The sequence below is a fragment of the Oncorhynchus gorbuscha genome, linkage group LG05 (assembly GCF_021184085.1).
Source record: "Oncorhynchus gorbuscha isolate QuinsamMale2020 ecotype Even-year linkage group LG05, OgorEven_v1.0, whole genome shotgun sequence".
NCBI classification, from domain to species: Eukaryota; Metazoa; Chordata; class Actinopteri; order Salmoniformes; family Salmonidae; genus Oncorhynchus; species Oncorhynchus gorbuscha.
This window is the reverse complement of record NC_060177.1, coordinates 11845853-11862356: the sequence shown is the minus strand read 5'-3', so window position 1 is coordinate 11862356 and position 16504 is coordinate 11845853. Positions and strand designations below refer to the sequence as shown.

Below are 16504 nucleotides of genomic sequence, written 5' to 3'. Positions count from 1 at the left end.
GTAGTTTTGGCTCAGCGGTAGTTTTGGCCTCTCTCCTATCTGCAGCCTCTGCGTCTCTCAGCGGTAGTTTTGGCTCTCTCTCCTATCTGCAGCCTCTGCGTCTCTCAGCGGTAGTTTTGGCTTCTCTCTCCTCCCTGCAGCCTCAGCGTCTCCCAGCGGTTGTCTTAGCCTTGTTGATCAGTGTGTGTAGGTAACAGTAGAAGTACATCAGGTTGTCGTACTGTCCTGTGTACTCCTGTCTCAGACACAGCTCCTGGTAGTCCTTGAGGAAGTAGTAGACAGCCTCTATGGTTGCCAGGTAGGTGTCTGGAGAACCTTTCTGATGGCGCCAGAAACACGTCTTCCTGGTCTTCAGCTCCACACGGAGCAACGCTGCAGAAACAGAGAAAAGAACAGTCCATCAGTCATTATCAGGGCCAGGAGTTTGTCCTGTTCACATTGTGACCCGACCAAGAAAAACTCTGGGCTCTTGTTGTAGGCTATAACTAGGTAATAACAAAGTAGTTCCCCCATGTAACGTACAGCACTTTAAGTTACATCAATGCTATATCTATCATAATTACCCTGTAGTCTCTCATCTGTGATGATTCTGGTGGTCTGGTTCCATGTGCTGTCGATGAACACCACTCTCTGGAGGGGACAGGCCCCTGGTGTCTCAGTCTGGCCCTCTATCCCTGCTTCCCCTCCCTCTCTTCTGTGTGTGTGGCTCCTGATGTGTGTCCCTCCGCCTGCTGTGTAGCCCCTGGCATCTCCTCGGCTCTGGGCCTCTTTGGGGACGGTTCCTCATCTGGGGAGGCAGCTGACTTCATGACAGCCAGGTTCTGCAATCTCCATGTCATCTCCTCCACTGAGACTGATCCAGGACCAGGGAACACCAGCACTACCTAAACATGCACACACACCCAATACTTGTCAGTCATTTCAAGTCAACATAATACAATGGTATTAATATTATCTAAATCAGGTTACATTAGACACATGACACACATTTTTATGTATATGATGTGGTAAACAAACTGTTTATTAGTTAATCAGGCTCACATTCTCTGAATATTTGTTCATATGAAGATGAGGAAAAGCTGACTAACTTTGTCTGTGTCATCTTCATACTCAGGTATGCAGGGGTAGGTGTAGATGGTGACATCATCGGGGGCGAGGATCTTGGCGTGTATGGCTGTGCTCTTCCCATCAACCTCACTGGGATGCTTGATGATGTCAATCTTTATAGGGAGCTGCAAACACAAGTTAGAGAAAGTTTACAGTGTGACCAACCATGTTCATCCATTACAGGTCAGGTATTACCAATACAAACAGTCAACACAGGTACTGTGAATTGTCTCAAACTTGTATCTGTACATACACCATAAGCTTGATCAATTAGTTGAATCAGGTGTGTTCTTTCATGCTGGGCTGTAACAAAAGCCTGCATCTGCACCAGAACCGAAGTACACTTCAATCTAGTGTGTGAGGCACCGTAAGTAGTACCACTATCTCTGACAGCCCATGTCTGCAGGCTAGTGCTTGAATAAAACCAATCAGACTGGCCACTACAAGCCTGTGTGCTTTAATAAAACCAATCAGACTGGCCACTACAAGCCTGTGTGCTTTAATAAAACCAATCAGACTGGCCACTACAAGCCTGTGTGCTTTAATAAAACCAATCAGACTGGCCACTACAAGCCTGTGTGCTTTAATAAAACCAATCAGACTGGCCACTACAAGCCTGTGTGCTTTAATAAAACCAATCAGACTGGCCACTACAAGCATGTGTGCTTGAATAAAACCAATCAGACTGGCCACTACAAGCCTGTGTGCTTTAATAAAACCAATCAGACTGGCCACTACAAGCCTGTGTGCTTTAATAAAACCAATCAGACTGGCCACTACAAGCCTGTGTGCTTTAATAAAACCAATCAGACTGGCCACTACAAGCCTGTGTGCTTTAATAAAACCAATCAGACTGGCCACTACAAGCCTGTGTGCTTTAATAAAACCAATCAGACTGGCCACTACAAGCCTGTGTGCTTTAATAAAACCAATCAGACTGGCCACTACAAGCCTGTGTGCTTTAATAAAACCAATCAGACTGGCCACTACAAGCCTGTGTGCTTTAATAAAACCAATCAGACTGGCCACTACAAGCCTGTGTGCTTTAATAAAACCAATCAGACTGGCCACTACAAGCCTGTGTGCTTTAATAAAACCAATCAGACTGGCCACTACAAGCCTGTGTGTGTTATGTTTAATAAGGCCAATAAGGAGAACAGAGCTCCAGATCTTTCCCTGACCTTGACAGAGGGGATTTCCTGCTGGCTGACGCCCACTAAAGAGCAGCAGGTGTAGCAGAAGAACATCCGGGAGCCTCCGCAGCTAGAACACTTCAGCCTGCCCCTCTGCTGTGCCTGCTCCAGCTCCCTGTGGGGAGCCAGCTTCAGACCATGGAGGGGAGGGGAGGCAGGGACAGGGTTCTGTTTGGTTACTGGTTTGGAGTCCTTGTCAGGTTGCTGGGTTTTAGCCAGTGGTGATTTGGGAGAGGAGGACACGTCCACACCACTGGGACTGGCTAGCACGTCCGAACTGGACATCCCACTGACTGACTGGAGGTGGCTGACAACAAACAAAACATCAAACGGGAGAATCAGGTGCACAGCCAGGGACGTAGTTATACCAGTTAGCTAGGTAGTTGGCTCGCTGAAGCAAGTCACAACAAATAAGTCAAAAGCCCGCATTTCAAAACATTGCAATATGGATAACTCATTCAAAAGATATAGAATTTTAAATCAATGGTCACAAGAAAATGCAATGAGTAATTTCTAAAAATATTAATGGTTTTAAATACATTAATACCAATAATGAAAAAATACAATGTTGACACAGTTATGTTGATTATTGGTCTATAGATAACTTTTCTACCCATCTCAGCTGAAGTGGGAAATACTCAGTAGTTAGTATGGTTAGTTTTGGAGTGGGACTGTGTAATACATACCCAGCAGCACGACGTTCTCCGCCCCCTCTAACGCCCAATGCAATATACTGTAATAGACAGTACATGGGATACATATTGGCTTGTAGAAAGGTATAAAAGTTGTCTCAGCTAACGTGTGCTAGGAAATACTCAGTAGGGTCTCTACCAGGGTTTCCATTAGCTGGTAATCCTCTGCTTTTGGCCTTCTTTTTTTATGCAGATAAAATAGTTGCTGGCCAAATTGACCGGAAGAAAAAAACAATGGTAGACAGGCTATCAGTGCATCACCCACCACTTCACAATGGTAGACAGGCTATCAGTGCATCACCCACCACTTCACAATGGTAGACAGGCTATCAGTGCATCACCCACCACTTCACAATGGTAGACAGGCTATCAGTGCATCACCCACCACTTCACAATGTGCGCTGGAGGAAGTATACATTTAAAAAAAATACTTCATTGTTTGAAACCCGAATGTTTTACCACATTGTGAGGCATGTCCTACATTGCTTGAAAATCCAACCATAGAAACATGGAGGCAATTATTTTATAAAGACTTCATAGGCATCACACGAGTTTCACGTTTGGGGAGCATATCATTTCTTCTACCGATCTGTGCCAGTTATGATCTTCATATGCACATTTTCATGGAATAGTTTAATTTCAACAATAACATTTTTGTTTCTCAATCATTGTCTTGTGGTTAATCAAAACATTCTTCATGTTAATCAGCACCAGTCTCTGACATATGGACACATTTATACACTGATCATTGGCGGTTAAATATCTTAAATGATCGGATGGAGCTCAGAGATGGCCAATGCAGCCGTTGGCCTAGAACTTCCATTATCAACTAAGTTAAAATACATAAAGCTCACAAATAAAAACAGTAGAAAATATACTGATAAATTCAGATTCTTTCACATTCATCTCTCAACTCAACTTGTCTGTCTGCCTCCCTTTCTGTCTGTCTGTCTGCCTCCCTTGGCTTGAGCTATCACTAGTGAAGCGCAACATTGTATCAAATCAATCAACTGGATTTGACCAAAAGCTGTCTCTAGTGAACTTGCAACGATCAACTAGTCTATTCCGGGCCCAGAGTTTCCTCAGAGATTTTTGCACAAGGGAAACTTATTTTATGACTGGATATATGGGATCATCAGATTATGATATTTTGCACTTTCACACCGAGGTTTGGTGATTATCGAGGGGGCGATTGTTGGAAATAGTTTTCAAATAGGCCTACTGTGAGGAATTATTAGGCAATCATTTGCAATGGAAGTAAAAAAATAAAAATAAACTTTTGACTGACTGTGTGAGGTGAAGAAAATAATTACTAAAGCTCAGCTTATTAGTGGTGGACATGGTGATTTAAGACAATCAAAAATCGAACATCCCTAAATGGGCATTTTCTTACATTTGTGCGCAACAGGCCAGGTAGGCTACATCTATGCGTGCTCAGGCGTGTGTGTTCCCTCAACATTAACAAGACAGAAACAAGGCCCATGCTCATTGCTCACATGGAGCACTCCAAACAAATGACAATGACTACTGAGTATTTCCCAACCACTTTAGCTGAGACTGGTCAAAAAGTTCTCTCTACAAGCCAATGTGTACTGCTTTGGGGATTATAGATTTTTTAAAATTTGATTTAACTGTGCGACACAGCCCCCACCAAAACTAGTAGAGACCCTACTGAGTATTTCCCACCCCAGTTTAGCTGAGACAGGCATAGCAGTGGGAAGTAGGGGTGCTGTGTCGCAATTATTATTTTTTAAACCTTTTGGGGGGTTCCACAAAAGTAGTGCACTGGGCCTTTAATAGTGCTGTATTAGTGGACCCATATAGCCATTAACAGCCCCCAAAAAAAAAAACCCCGCTATGAACAGGTACTAAAGTTCTCTCTACAAGCCAATAAGTATCCCACATACAGTGTATTGCATTGCAGAGATAGGAGTGGTTGTAAGGAATAAGGAGTCACCAGTACTCTGTATTAAACCCGTTGCCCAGCACAAGAGACCCATTTAAGTTTTGCAGAATCTATTGAATAATTTCAATAACATTATTTGTATTTTGTTGGTGTATTTATTTAAATATAGCCTACACAATAGCTTAACATACCATTATCTGTGTAAATTAATACAAATAAATGCGGTATAAATAATACAATATTTAAAGTATCCATACATTTATTCAGAGGTGGTTGCAATGCTGTGAAAAAAAGTTGTACCACAGAACAATGAGACAGATATTTCACCGGATGTATAAATGTGAAACTTCTGCTTGGCGTTTCCACAGTAAGAGGAAGCCCAGTGGGAGAATATTATTGCTAGAACGGGCTAATATAATCTGGCTAGCTCGCGCTTGGCTCTGCCCACTATGACTAATTTGTTCCGATTGGAAACGACAGGCTGTGGTCTATCTTGATTTAGTTATAAAACTATTTGGTTGTACTGCACTAGAGTCCTAAAAATATATATTACTAAAGTTTAGCATTTCTTTGCAGGGGGAATGCTGGGCATAATATCCTGTTGCTAGGAGAACGGTAATGTCAGCACTGCACTGTGTAAGCAAAGAGTTTTATAACTAACCCATTGTGCTAACTTAGAATCTTGTTGCAGATAATGATAGCTAGCTAAATTAGCTTGAGGCTATAAACACGTTCATATAGCGATACAAGGAATGTTTTTATCTAACAGTGGAAGACATAAATCCCATTTCACAATTCATTAACGTTACCTGTTTAAAATGAGACTTGATCCAATTGATTTAGAACAATTGTATATGTACTCTGAAGCGGAGCAAGCATGGACTCGCTCTACACCGGAAGTGTCAACCGGAAGAAGTTAGCGGCGCTAATGTTAATGACTGCTGTTACCTAGCAACGGAACACAAGAGTAATATTTTGACACTCAGGGCTGAGCATCTTTGGAGGGTCAGAGACAAAACATGGCTAAACAACAAGACCCAGAGGACGATGAAGAAATCCTGAGCACGTTTGAAAAGTTTGTTCGGAATCAGGGACTGGTAAGAAAAGCCTTATAAACAATGGTTATTTATTAGAGACTGCTGCCAATGTGTTAATTTGACGTTAGCTAACGTTAACAAGTAGTTCCTAGCACAGTCCAGGCAAGATTACATAGTGTAGGCAATTTTGTTTTATACCATGTGTTAAGCTGTAAGAATTCACTCGCTAATTGTGTACACTACCGGTCAAAAGTTTTAGAACACCTACTCATTCAAGGGTTTTTCTTAATTTTCTACATTGTAGAATAATAGTTAAGACATCATAACTATGAAATAACTCATATGGAATCATGTAGTAACCCAAAAAGTGTTAAACAAATCAAAATATATTTTATGGTTGAGATTCTTCAAATAGCCACCCTATTTGAAGGAGTTCCACATATGCTGAGCACTTGTTAGCTGCTTTTCCTTCACTCTGCGGTCCGACTCACCCCAAAGCATCTCATTTGGGTTGAGGTTGGGTGATTGTGTAGGCCAGGTCATCTGATGCAGCACTCCATCACTCGTCATCTTGGTAAAAATGGCCCTTACACAGCCTGGAGGTGTGTTGGGTCATTGTCCTGTTGAAAAACAAATGATAGTCCCGCTAAGCCCAAACCAGATGGGATGGCATATCGCTGCAGAATGCTGTGGTAGCCATGCTGGTTAAGTGTGCCTTGAATTCTAAATACCAGCAAAGCACCATCACACCTCCTCCTCCTCATCTGTTCACCCACATCACGTCTCATGTGGCGGTTGGAACCAAAAATCTCCAATTTGGACTCCAGACCAAATTACAAATTTCCACTGGTTTAATATTCATTGCTCATGTTTCTTGGCCCAAGCAAGTCTCTTCTTCTTATTGGTGTCCTTTAGTCGTGGTTTCTTTGCAGCAATTCGACCCTGAAGGCCTGATTCACACAGTCTCATCTGAACAGTTGATGTTTAGATGTGTCTGTTACTTGAACTCTGTGAAGCATTTATTTGGGCTGCAATTTCTGAGGTTGGTAACTAATGAACTTATCATCTGCAGCAGAGGTAACTGGGTCTTCCTTTCCTGTGGCGGTCCTCATGAGAGCCAGTTTCATCATAGCGCTTGATGGGTTTTGCGACTGCACTTGAAGAAACTTTCAAAGTTCTTGAAATTTTTCGTATTGACTGACCTTCATGTCTTAAAGTTATGATGGTCTGTTGTTTCTCTTTGCATATTTCTGCAGTTCATAATATGGACTTGGTCAATTACCAAAATAGGGCTATCTTCTGAATACCACCCCTACCTTTGTCACAACACAACTGATTGGCTCAAACGCATTAAGAAGGAAAGAAATTCCACAAATTAACATTAAAGAAATACATTCCAGGTGACGACCTCATGAATCTGGTTGAGAGAATGCCAAGAGTGTGCAACGCTGCATCAAGGCAAAGGGTGGCTATTTGAAGAATCTCAAATATAAAATATATTTGGATGTTTTACACTTTTTTGGTTACTACATGAGTCCATGTGTTATTTCATAGTTTTTACGTCTTCACTAATATTCTAAAATGTAGAAAATAGTCAAAAATGAAGAAGAACCCTTGAATGAGTATTGGTGTTCTAAAAATTTTGGCTGGTAGTGTAGGTATTTGAGATGGATCACAACATGATAATAATCAACATAAATACTCACATATAACAAATAGGCCTACATCATGATACTGAAACAGTCTCTCAACACTTTCTGTAGGTTGACTGGCCCGTGGCGTTTGAGGAGAATATAGAGATATCATCCCACTTCAAACATTACAGTCATCCCAGACAGATATATGACTACTTTAAAGTAAATGTGCCATTCCCAGTGGACGTCACCATGTCCTTCTCCAAGAGCATAGAGGAGCTATATTCCAAGATAAAACTACATGCATCCATAATGTCACAAGAACAGAGCAAAAACAAGAATGCGGAGTCAGTATTTGATGATATGAATACATGTAAGTAGCTACACTACCCACAGCTCTCAAATTCACCATCAGGCCAAATTGTATATTTCTAGCCCAGGTCATTGAAACATAGGGCTGCTGTGAAGTGGTGATACCTTTGCCATTATCTCAATGTTTCTTTCTCAGATAAAATGTATGTGCAAAGAGCACATCGAATCATGAAAGAGCAGGTAATGAGTTGCAGTTATAATTATTTGTATTAGATTTGATCATTTATATAGGATGATTCTGATTTACAACAACATTGACTGTTTAATTCCAGAGTGAGGCAGTGTCGCGGAGCTTGGACATCAAGGTGAGTCTGTTGTCTTGTCTGTTTATGGCTCTTTACACCATGAGGGACATATCTCTCTGGTGTTTACTTAGTTAAACTAATGAGTTGTGTTTCTCCAGGACTATGACTACCCAGGGTTTGATGCAGTCGAGGACACTGACATCCCAGGACATCCTGATGCCTTACAGCATTTGGACAGAGTATCAGAGGCCCAAGGCTTTAATGTACATACCTGCAAACTCAAATCTTGTGTGTGTGTGTGTGTGTGTGTGTGTGTGTGTGTGTGTGTGTGTGTGTGTGTGTGTGTGTGTGTGTGTGTGTGTGTGTGTGTGTGTGTGTGTGTGTGTGTGTGTGTGTGTGTGTGTGTGTGTGTGTGTGTGTGTGTGTGAGTGAGTGAGTGAGTGAGTGAGTGAGTGAGTGAGTGAGTGAGTGAGTGAGTGAGTGAGTGAGAGTACCAGACCAGAGTTCTGCTCTCCCTCATCAAAGGGGAATACTGTGGCAGCTCTGCAACCAATCACGTTAATCTAAGGAGCAGCCAGGCTCCTATTAAAGTCCTGTAGTATTAACAGTCCCAGGCTGCATCCTAAATGGTACCCTATTCCCTATATAGTGCACTACTTTTAACCAGGGCCCATAGAGTTTCCCATAGGGCTCTGGTCAAAAGTAGTGCAGTATACAGAAACGGAGAGACAAATGAAAGGCAGAGTAAACCAGCGCTGGGCTAGTTCTTATTTATGACCACAAACACTAATATCCATCCATTGCGCTGAAAGCCAGATGTGGCCGGTCCGGGTGATGGAGAGCAGACTTGTTATGTTATGTCAGGTCTCACAGATACCTGAGCTGTCACAGCTTTTAGGAAAAAGAGAAAGGGATCGCATGCAAACTTCACATGCATGTCAAGCACATGTGTATTGAATGTGGCCCTCTCCCGCTCTCGGTGCATGCGGTCGGATTCGACTGCATTCCAAGCACACATGATTCATCTCTCACATATGTACTGTAGCTATGCTGCTGTGTGGCAGTCTTTAACGGCAGGGTGGATTGGTATTCATTGAAAAGTAGATTAGAGATTAGCTAGTTATCTGTAATGCTTTATTTAACACTCCTGTGTCAGCTGGTATTTACTGACACAATTGGGAACCACCTAACAACAGTAAGGTCATGGTGGCTGTTTCACTGACTTATCAAAATACTAAAGAATAATTATCGAGCAATTATTATGTAATTACCACTTTGCAATGACCATTTAATTGCTGTGTACATAACAGAACAATTCAGTCCCATTAGGGTTAGGCTAATCATCATTAAACCTGCTGTATGTGTGTGTATGATTCTTTACTGCAGCCAGGCTTCCTGAAGATCTGGAGGCCGTTCTTTCTGTGTGATCTGTCCGTGGCTGTTCTCAAAGACACATTCTGGTGGTTCTTCCTCCACAGATTTAAGGTGACTTCACTCCATCCTTTGTGATGCACTATATCAACGGACAATGCAACCAAGACATGTAACTTTGATACATATATTAATATGAGGCAGATGATGGGGGAGGCTCGTCTTTTACTCCAGCCTGTACAGTACATCCATCACTGGCAATATAGTATTTATAGATGAATGTGATTTAGAGGAAATGCGTGCAGTGAAAATGATCTTATCTGAAGGTTTCTGCCAGATTCCACAACTAAGTTATGATATACTCAGTATTAAGCAGAGGCAGTCTTACACACGTAGCACAATAGAAAGCGTATGCACAATAGAACTATTGAAATATCTAAATATTGTACGTAATAGTTCCTGATAGAGTTGAGTAAATGATGAAATGTATGGCTCTGTACGTACATTTACTTTAGAATATGTTCTGACAGTTGTTGATGCTGTCAGGTTAGGTAGCCTGCAGTACCTTACAGCGTGGAATTGTGTGTCAATATCCTCCCAGCCTAATGTGGAGGAGGAGAGCCAGTTGTTTGATCGGATCTCTGGAGCCTTTGTCTCTCTGCTGATGACCGTTCAGATGGACCTGAAGGACAAGCTCTTTAAGGTACTTATGTATATTTAACAAACACTGTTATCCAGAGAGACTTACATTCAGAGCATTCAGCTGTCACAGTCATTGCAAGTAGAACCTTCTTCAAAAACAGCTGCTGTCTGCAAAATCACTGCTTCTAACTTACTTGAAGAAAAGACAAGTATCAGTGTTTGTGTAAGACAAGACAGGTGCACCAGTTACAGTAAAGACTGTGTGTGTGTTCCAGGTGTATGCAGACTGCCTGGCCCAGGCGGTCTACGCAGCGTTCTACGCAGCATTCCCTGAGTCCATGGAACGTCTAGGCCATGACTTCAAGACAGACCTGACTGACCTCATCTCCCTCTGGGTGTCAGGTTAGTGTTATTGTTTGGGTCTGGTGATCACGGCATGCAACCACATCACGCTGTATTTAGAGAGCAGTTTAACATCTAAATGCATTACAGACTTTCTAAACAACAAAATTACAAACTGTAAATGACAAAGAACAACAAAGATCAAATCAAAATGTATTTGTCACATGCTTGGTAAACAACAGGTGTAGACTAACAGTGAAATGCTTACTTACGGGCCCTTCTCAACAATGCAGAGAGAAAATTGAAAAGATTTTTGGAAAGAATTGTAACACGAGGAATAAATACACAGTGAGTAATGGTAACTTGGCTATATACACGGGGTACCAGTACTGAGTCGATGTGCAGGGGTACAATGTAATTTAGGTAGATATGTACATATAGGTAGTGGTAAAGTGACTAGGCAACAGGATAGATAATAAACAGTAGCAGCAGCGTATGTGATGAGTCAAAAGAGTTAGTGCAAAAAGGGTCAACGCAGTCCAGGTAGCTATGTTGTTATCTATTTAGTAGTCTTATGGCTTGGGGGTAGAAGCTGTTCAGGGTGTTGTTGGTTCCAGACCAGCACCGGTATTGCTTGCCATTCGGTAGATGGGTGGCTGGAGTCTGACAGTTTTTGGGCCGTCCTTTTAATTTTTTTTTTCACCTTTATTTAACTAGGCAAGTCAGTTAAGAACAAATTCTTATTTTCAATGATGTCCTAGGAACAGTGGGTTAACTGCTTGTTCAGGGGCAGAACAACAGATTTGTACCTTGTCAGCTTGGGGATTTGAACTTGCAACCTTCCGGTTACTAGTCCAACACTCTAACCACTAGGCTACCCTGTCGCTCCTTTGATAAGAACAACATACATTTAGTGTTTAAAAATAGTGTGTCTGTCTCCTATGTGTCTCTGTTAGGTGTGAAGCCCACCCTGTTGTCATGGCAGAGCTGGAACCTGGGCTGGCTGGATCCTGTAGACACGTCCGGGAAGAGCAATGGAGAGTCAGCATGTGGTAAGACCTGATCTACTGACCTGTTTCAGATTTACTGACGGTTTGCATCTACCTGAAAGTTGTTTCAGATTCACATCTACTGACCTGTTGTTTCAGATTCACTGAGGGTTTACATTTACTGACCTGTTGTTTCAGATTCACATCTACTGACCTGTTGTTTCAGATTCACTGATGGTTTACATTTTCTGACCTGTTGTTTCAGATTCACTGGGGTTTAGATTTACTGACCTGTTGTTTCAGATTCACATCTACTGACCTGTTGTTTCAGATTCACATCTACTGACCTGTTGTTTCAGATTCACTGGGGGTTTACATTTACTGACCTGTTGTTTCAGATTCACTGGGGGTTTACATTTACTGACCTGTTGTTTCAGATTCACTGAGGGTTTACATTTACTGACCTGTTGTTTCAGATTCACTGAGGGTTTACATCTACTGACCTTTTGTTTCAGATTCACTGAGGGTTTACTGACCTGTTGTTTCAGATTCACATTTACTGACCTGTTGTTTCAGATTCACATTTACTGACCTGTTGTTTCAGATTCTGGGGTTTACATCTACTGACCTGTTGTTTCAGATTCACTGTTTACATTTACTGACCTGGTCAGATTCACATTTACTGACCTGTTGTTTCAGATTCACTGAGGGTTTACATTTACTGACCTGTTGTTTCAGATTCACTGGGGGTTTACATTTACTGACCTGTTGTTTCAGATTCACTGACCTGGGTTTACATCTACTGACCTGTTGTTTCAGATTCACTGTTGTTTGGGGTTTACATTTACTGACCTGTTGTTTCAGATTCACATCTACTGACCTGTTGTTTCAGATTCACATCTACTGACCTGTTGTTTCAGATTCACTGGGGTTTACATTTACTGACCTGTTGTTTCAGATTCACTGGGGTTTTTACATTTACTGACCTGTTGTTTCAGATTCACATCTACTGACCTGTTGTTTCAGATTCACTGTTGTTTCAGATTCACTGGGGTTTACATTTACTGACCTGTTGTTTCAGATTCACATCTATTGACCTGTTGTTTCAGATTCACTGGGGGTTTACATTTACTGACCTGTTGTTTCAGATTCACATTTACTGACCTGTTGTTTCAGATTCACATTTCTGACCTGTTGTTTCAGATTCACATCTACTGACCTGTTGTTTCAGATTCACATCTACTGACCTGTTGTTTCAGATTCACTGGGGTTTACATTTACTGACCTGTTGTTTCAGATTCACTGGGGGTTTACATTTACTGACCTGTTTCAGATTTACTGCAGGTTTACATTCTAACCTATGGTTTCAGATTCACAGAGAATTTACATCTACTTACCTGTTGTTTCAGATTCAATGAGGGTTTACATTTACTGACCTGTTTCAGATTTACTGCGGGTTTACATCTACTAACCTATGGTTTCAGATTCACAGAGAATTTACATCTACTGACCTGTTGTTTCAGATTCACATCTACTGACCTGTTGTTTCAGATTTACTTAGGGTTTACATCTACTGACCTGTTGTTTCAGACTGACTGAGGGTTTACTTCTACTGACCTGTTTCAGATTTACTGAGGGTTTACATCTACTGACCTGTTGTTTCAGATTCACATCTACTGACCTGTTGTTTCAGATTCACTGGGGGTTTACATCTACTGACCTGTTGTTTCAGATTCACATCTACTGACCTGTTGTTTCAGATTCACTGAGGGTTTACATCTACTGACCTGTTGTTTCAGATTCACATCTACTGACCTGTTGTTTCAGATTCACTGGGGGTTTGACATTTACTGACCTGTTGTTTCAGATTCACTGGGGGTTTACATTTACTGACCTGTTGTTTCAGATTCACATCTACTGACCTGTTGTTTCAGATTCACATTTACTGACCTGTTGTTTCAGATTCACATCTACTGACCTGTTGTTTCAGATTCACATCTACTGACCTGTTGTTTCAGATTCACTGGGGGTTTACATTTACTGACCTGTTGTTTCAGATTCACATCTACTGACCTGTTGTTTCAGATTCACTGAGGGTTTACATCTACTGACCTGTTGTTTCAGATTCACTGGGGGTTTACATCTACTGACCTGTTGTTTCAGATTCACATCTACTGACCTGTTGTTTCAGATTCACACATTTACTGACCTGTTGTTTCAGATTCACATCTACTGACCTGTTGTTTCAGATTCACATTTACTGACCTGTTGTTTCAGATTCACATCTACTGACCTGTTGTTTCAGATTCACATTTACTGACCTGTTGTTTCAGATTCTACTGACCTGTTGTTTCAGATTCACATCTACTGACCTGTTGTTTCAGATTCACATCTACTGACCTGTTGTTTCAGATTCACTGGGGGTTTACATTTACTGACCTGTTGTTTCAGATTCACATCTACTGACCTGTTGTTTCAGATTCACTGACCTGTTGTTTCAGATTCACATCTACTGACCTGGTTTACATCTACTGACCTGTTGTTTCAGATTCACTGGGGGTTTACATCTACTGACCTGTTGTTTCAGATTCACATCTACTGACCTGTTGTTTCAGATTCACTGGGGGTTTACATTTACTGACCTGTTGTTTCAGATTCACATCTACTGACCTGTTGTTTCAGATTGACTGAGGGTTTACATTTACTGACCTGTTGTTTCAGATTCACTGGGGGTTTACATCTACTGACCTGTTGTTTCAGATTCACATCTACTGACCTGTTGTTTCAGATTCACTGAGGGTTTACATCTACTGACCTGTTGTTTCAGATTCACTGAGGGTTTACTTCTACTGACCTGTTTCAGATTTACTGCGGGTTTACATCTACTAACCTATGGTTTCAGATTCACAGAGAATTTACATCTACTTACCTGTTGTTTCAGATTCAATGAGGGTTTACTTCTACTGACCTGTTTCAGATTTACTGCGGGTTTACATTACTAACCTATGGTTTCAGATTCACAGAGAATTTACATCTACTCACCTGTTGTTTCAGATTCACATCTACTGACCTGTTGTTTCAGACTGACTGAGGGTTTACTTCTACTGACCTGTTTCAGATTTACTGAGGGTTTACATCTACTGACCTGTTGTTTCAGATTCACATCTACTGACCTGTTGTTTCAGATTTACATCTACTGACCTGTTGTTTCAGACTGACTGAGGGTTTACTTCTACTGACCTGTTTCAGATTTACTGAGGGTTTACATCTACTGACCTGTTGTTTCAGATTCACGAGTGTTTACATCTACTGACCTGTTGTTTCAGACTGACTGAGGGTTTTAGGCTAAATCTATTCTGTCACATAACGCTGTGATGTAGTGAAGGCATGACTTGATAGTTAGACGTTAAACTGTCCAGTCATCCTGACCGTGGTGCCGTGGCCTCGCTGAGTGTTGGCACACAACAAACCATCACTGCACTGTGGACAGCTTTAGGATAGTAGGATTTGAAATTCATTCACTTTTATTCTCACAATATTGTGTTGATCTTAGTTTGTAGCTTGCGCTCATAACTCTCAGACATGGATTTATACTGTGTGTGTGTCTGTGTGTGTGTGTGTGTCTGTGTGTCTGTAACTGATTATTGCTCTCTGTGGTTTAGATGTGTCACTAGACAGGAGAGTGTGTAATGTTAGTGCTGTTTGAAAGTGTTCTGGTGTTCTGGGGGTTCCGTGCTAAGCTTCAAAACACTCCAGACTCTCTGGGGGAAACAAGGTTCAAATGTATCAAGTTCTGCCTTTCCCTTGTATCCCCTGGAACCCCTACACCCACCTGCCTTTCCCTTGTCTCCCTTGTCTCCCCTCTCACCCCTACCCTTCCCTCCACACATGCTGTTGGCATTAAGCACACATGTTGTCTCATTTGTTCCTGCTTCGCCACAAATGCATGCAGGGCCTACTGCCATCCGCTGTGCTTAAAGTGTGTCTCTGGATCGTAGTAGATCGTTGCTCACATTACTTTAACAAGTGGAGTGTTTGCTGCTGTGCAACACTGATGTTGCTGATGCTACTGTAGCTGATTCCACTCATCACCAGCGTTCATGCCACTCTGACTCGTTCTGCATCCCAAATGGCATCCTATTCTGCTTGGTCAAAAGTAGTGCACTATATGGGGAATTTGGTGCCGTTTGGGATTAGACTAAACCTACTGACCTGTTGTTTCAGATTGACTGAGGGTTTAGGCTAAATCTACTGACCTGTTGTTTCAGATTGACTGAGGGTTTAGGTTAAGTCTACTGACCTGTTGTTTCAGATTGACTGAGGGTTTAGGTTAAGTCTACTGACCTGTTGTTTCAGATTGACTGAGGGTTTAGGCTAAGTCTACTGACCTGTTGTTTCAGATTGACTGAGGGTTTAGGCTAAGTCTACTGACCTGTTGTTTCAGATTGACTGAGGGTTTAGGCTAAGTCTACTGACCTGTTGTTTCATATTGACTGAGGGTCTACAGGTTGTTTCAGATTGACTGAGGGTTTAGGCTAAGTCTACTGACCTGTTGTTTCAGATTGCTGAGGGTTTCTACAACGGTTGTATGCCAGTTAGGCTCTACACCGGTTGTATGCTAGGGTTAGGCTCTACACCGGTTGTATGCCAGTTAGGCTCTACACCGGTTGTATGCTAGGGTTTAGGCTCTACACCGGTTGTATGCTGAGTTAGGCTCTACATCGGTTGTATGCTAGTTAGGCTCTACACCGGTTGTATGCCAGTTAGGCTCTACACCGTTTGTATGCTAGTTAGGCTCTACACCGGTTGTATGCTAGTTAGGCTCTACACCGGTTGTATGCCAGTTAGGCTCTACAACGGTTGTATGCCAGTTAGGCTCTACAACGGTTGTATGCTACAACGGTTGTATTAGGCTCTATACCGGTTGTATGCTAGTTAGGCTCTACACCGGTTGTATGCTAGTTAGGCTCTACA

At 41.9% G+C, this 16504-nt stretch overlaps 2 protein-coding genes across 2 annotated transcripts; one reads left to right on the top strand and one right to left on the bottom strand.

The window, feature by feature from the left end:
* Positions 1-27: 27 nt before the first annotated feature.
* LOC124035001 (tRNA-uridine aminocarboxypropyltransferase 1-like) lies at positions 28-5824 on the bottom strand. The gene is made up of 6 exons (XM_046348384.1): positions 5708-5824; positions 2289-2607; positions 1089-1232; positions 805-884; positions 564-742; positions 28-372 (listed from the first exon to the last, which is right to left on the bottom strand). Exons 2-6 carry the CDS (start codon positions 2583-2585, stop codon positions 143-145), a joined length of 930 nt encoding a protein of 309 aa, XP_046204340.1. The 5' UTR covers positions 2586-2607; positions 5708-5824; the 3' UTR covers positions 28-142.
* Positions 5739-11604, top strand: LOC124035415 (protein FAM227B-like). Its single transcript, XM_046348866.1, has 9 exons — positions 5739-5995; positions 7699-7942; positions 8078-8121; positions 8214-8246; positions 8345-8449; positions 9573-9671; positions 10159-10260; positions 10475-10601; positions 11498-11604. The coding sequence occupies exons 1-9, from the start codon at positions 5918-5920 to the stop codon at positions 11602-11604; spliced, it is 939 nt and encodes a 312-aa protein (XP_046204822.1). The 5' UTR covers positions 5739-5917.
* The last annotated feature ends 4900 nt before the right edge of the window (positions 11605-16504 follow it).

Excerpts from the sequence above, each read along its gene's own strand:
- LOC124035001 (XM_046348384.1), bottom strand. The coding sequence starts at position 2,585 with ATGTCCAGTTCGGACGTGCTAGCCAGTCCCAGTGGTGTGGACGTGTCC. Across the intron at positions 885-1,088 it reads ATGAAGATGACACAGACAAA|GTAGTGCTGGTGTTCCCTGG; the intron begins GTTAGTCAGCTT and ends GTGCATGTTTAG. Across the intron at positions 373-563 it reads CACAGATGAGAGACTACAGG|CGTTGCTCCGTGTGGAGCTG; the intron begins GTAATTATGATA and ends CTGTTTCTGCAG.
- LOC124035415 (XM_046348866.1), top strand. The coding sequence starts at position 5,918 with ATGGCTAAACAACAAGACCCAGAGGACGATGAAGAAATCCTGAGCACG. Across the intron at positions 5,996-7,698 it reads TTGTTCGGAATCAGGGACTG|GTTGACTGGCCCGTGGCGTT; the intron begins GTAAGAAAAGCC and ends CACTTTCTGTAG. Across the intron at positions 9,672-10,158 it reads TCTTCCTCCACAGATTTAAG|CCTAATGTGGAGGAGGAGAG; the intron begins GTGACTTCACTC and ends ATATCCTCCCAG.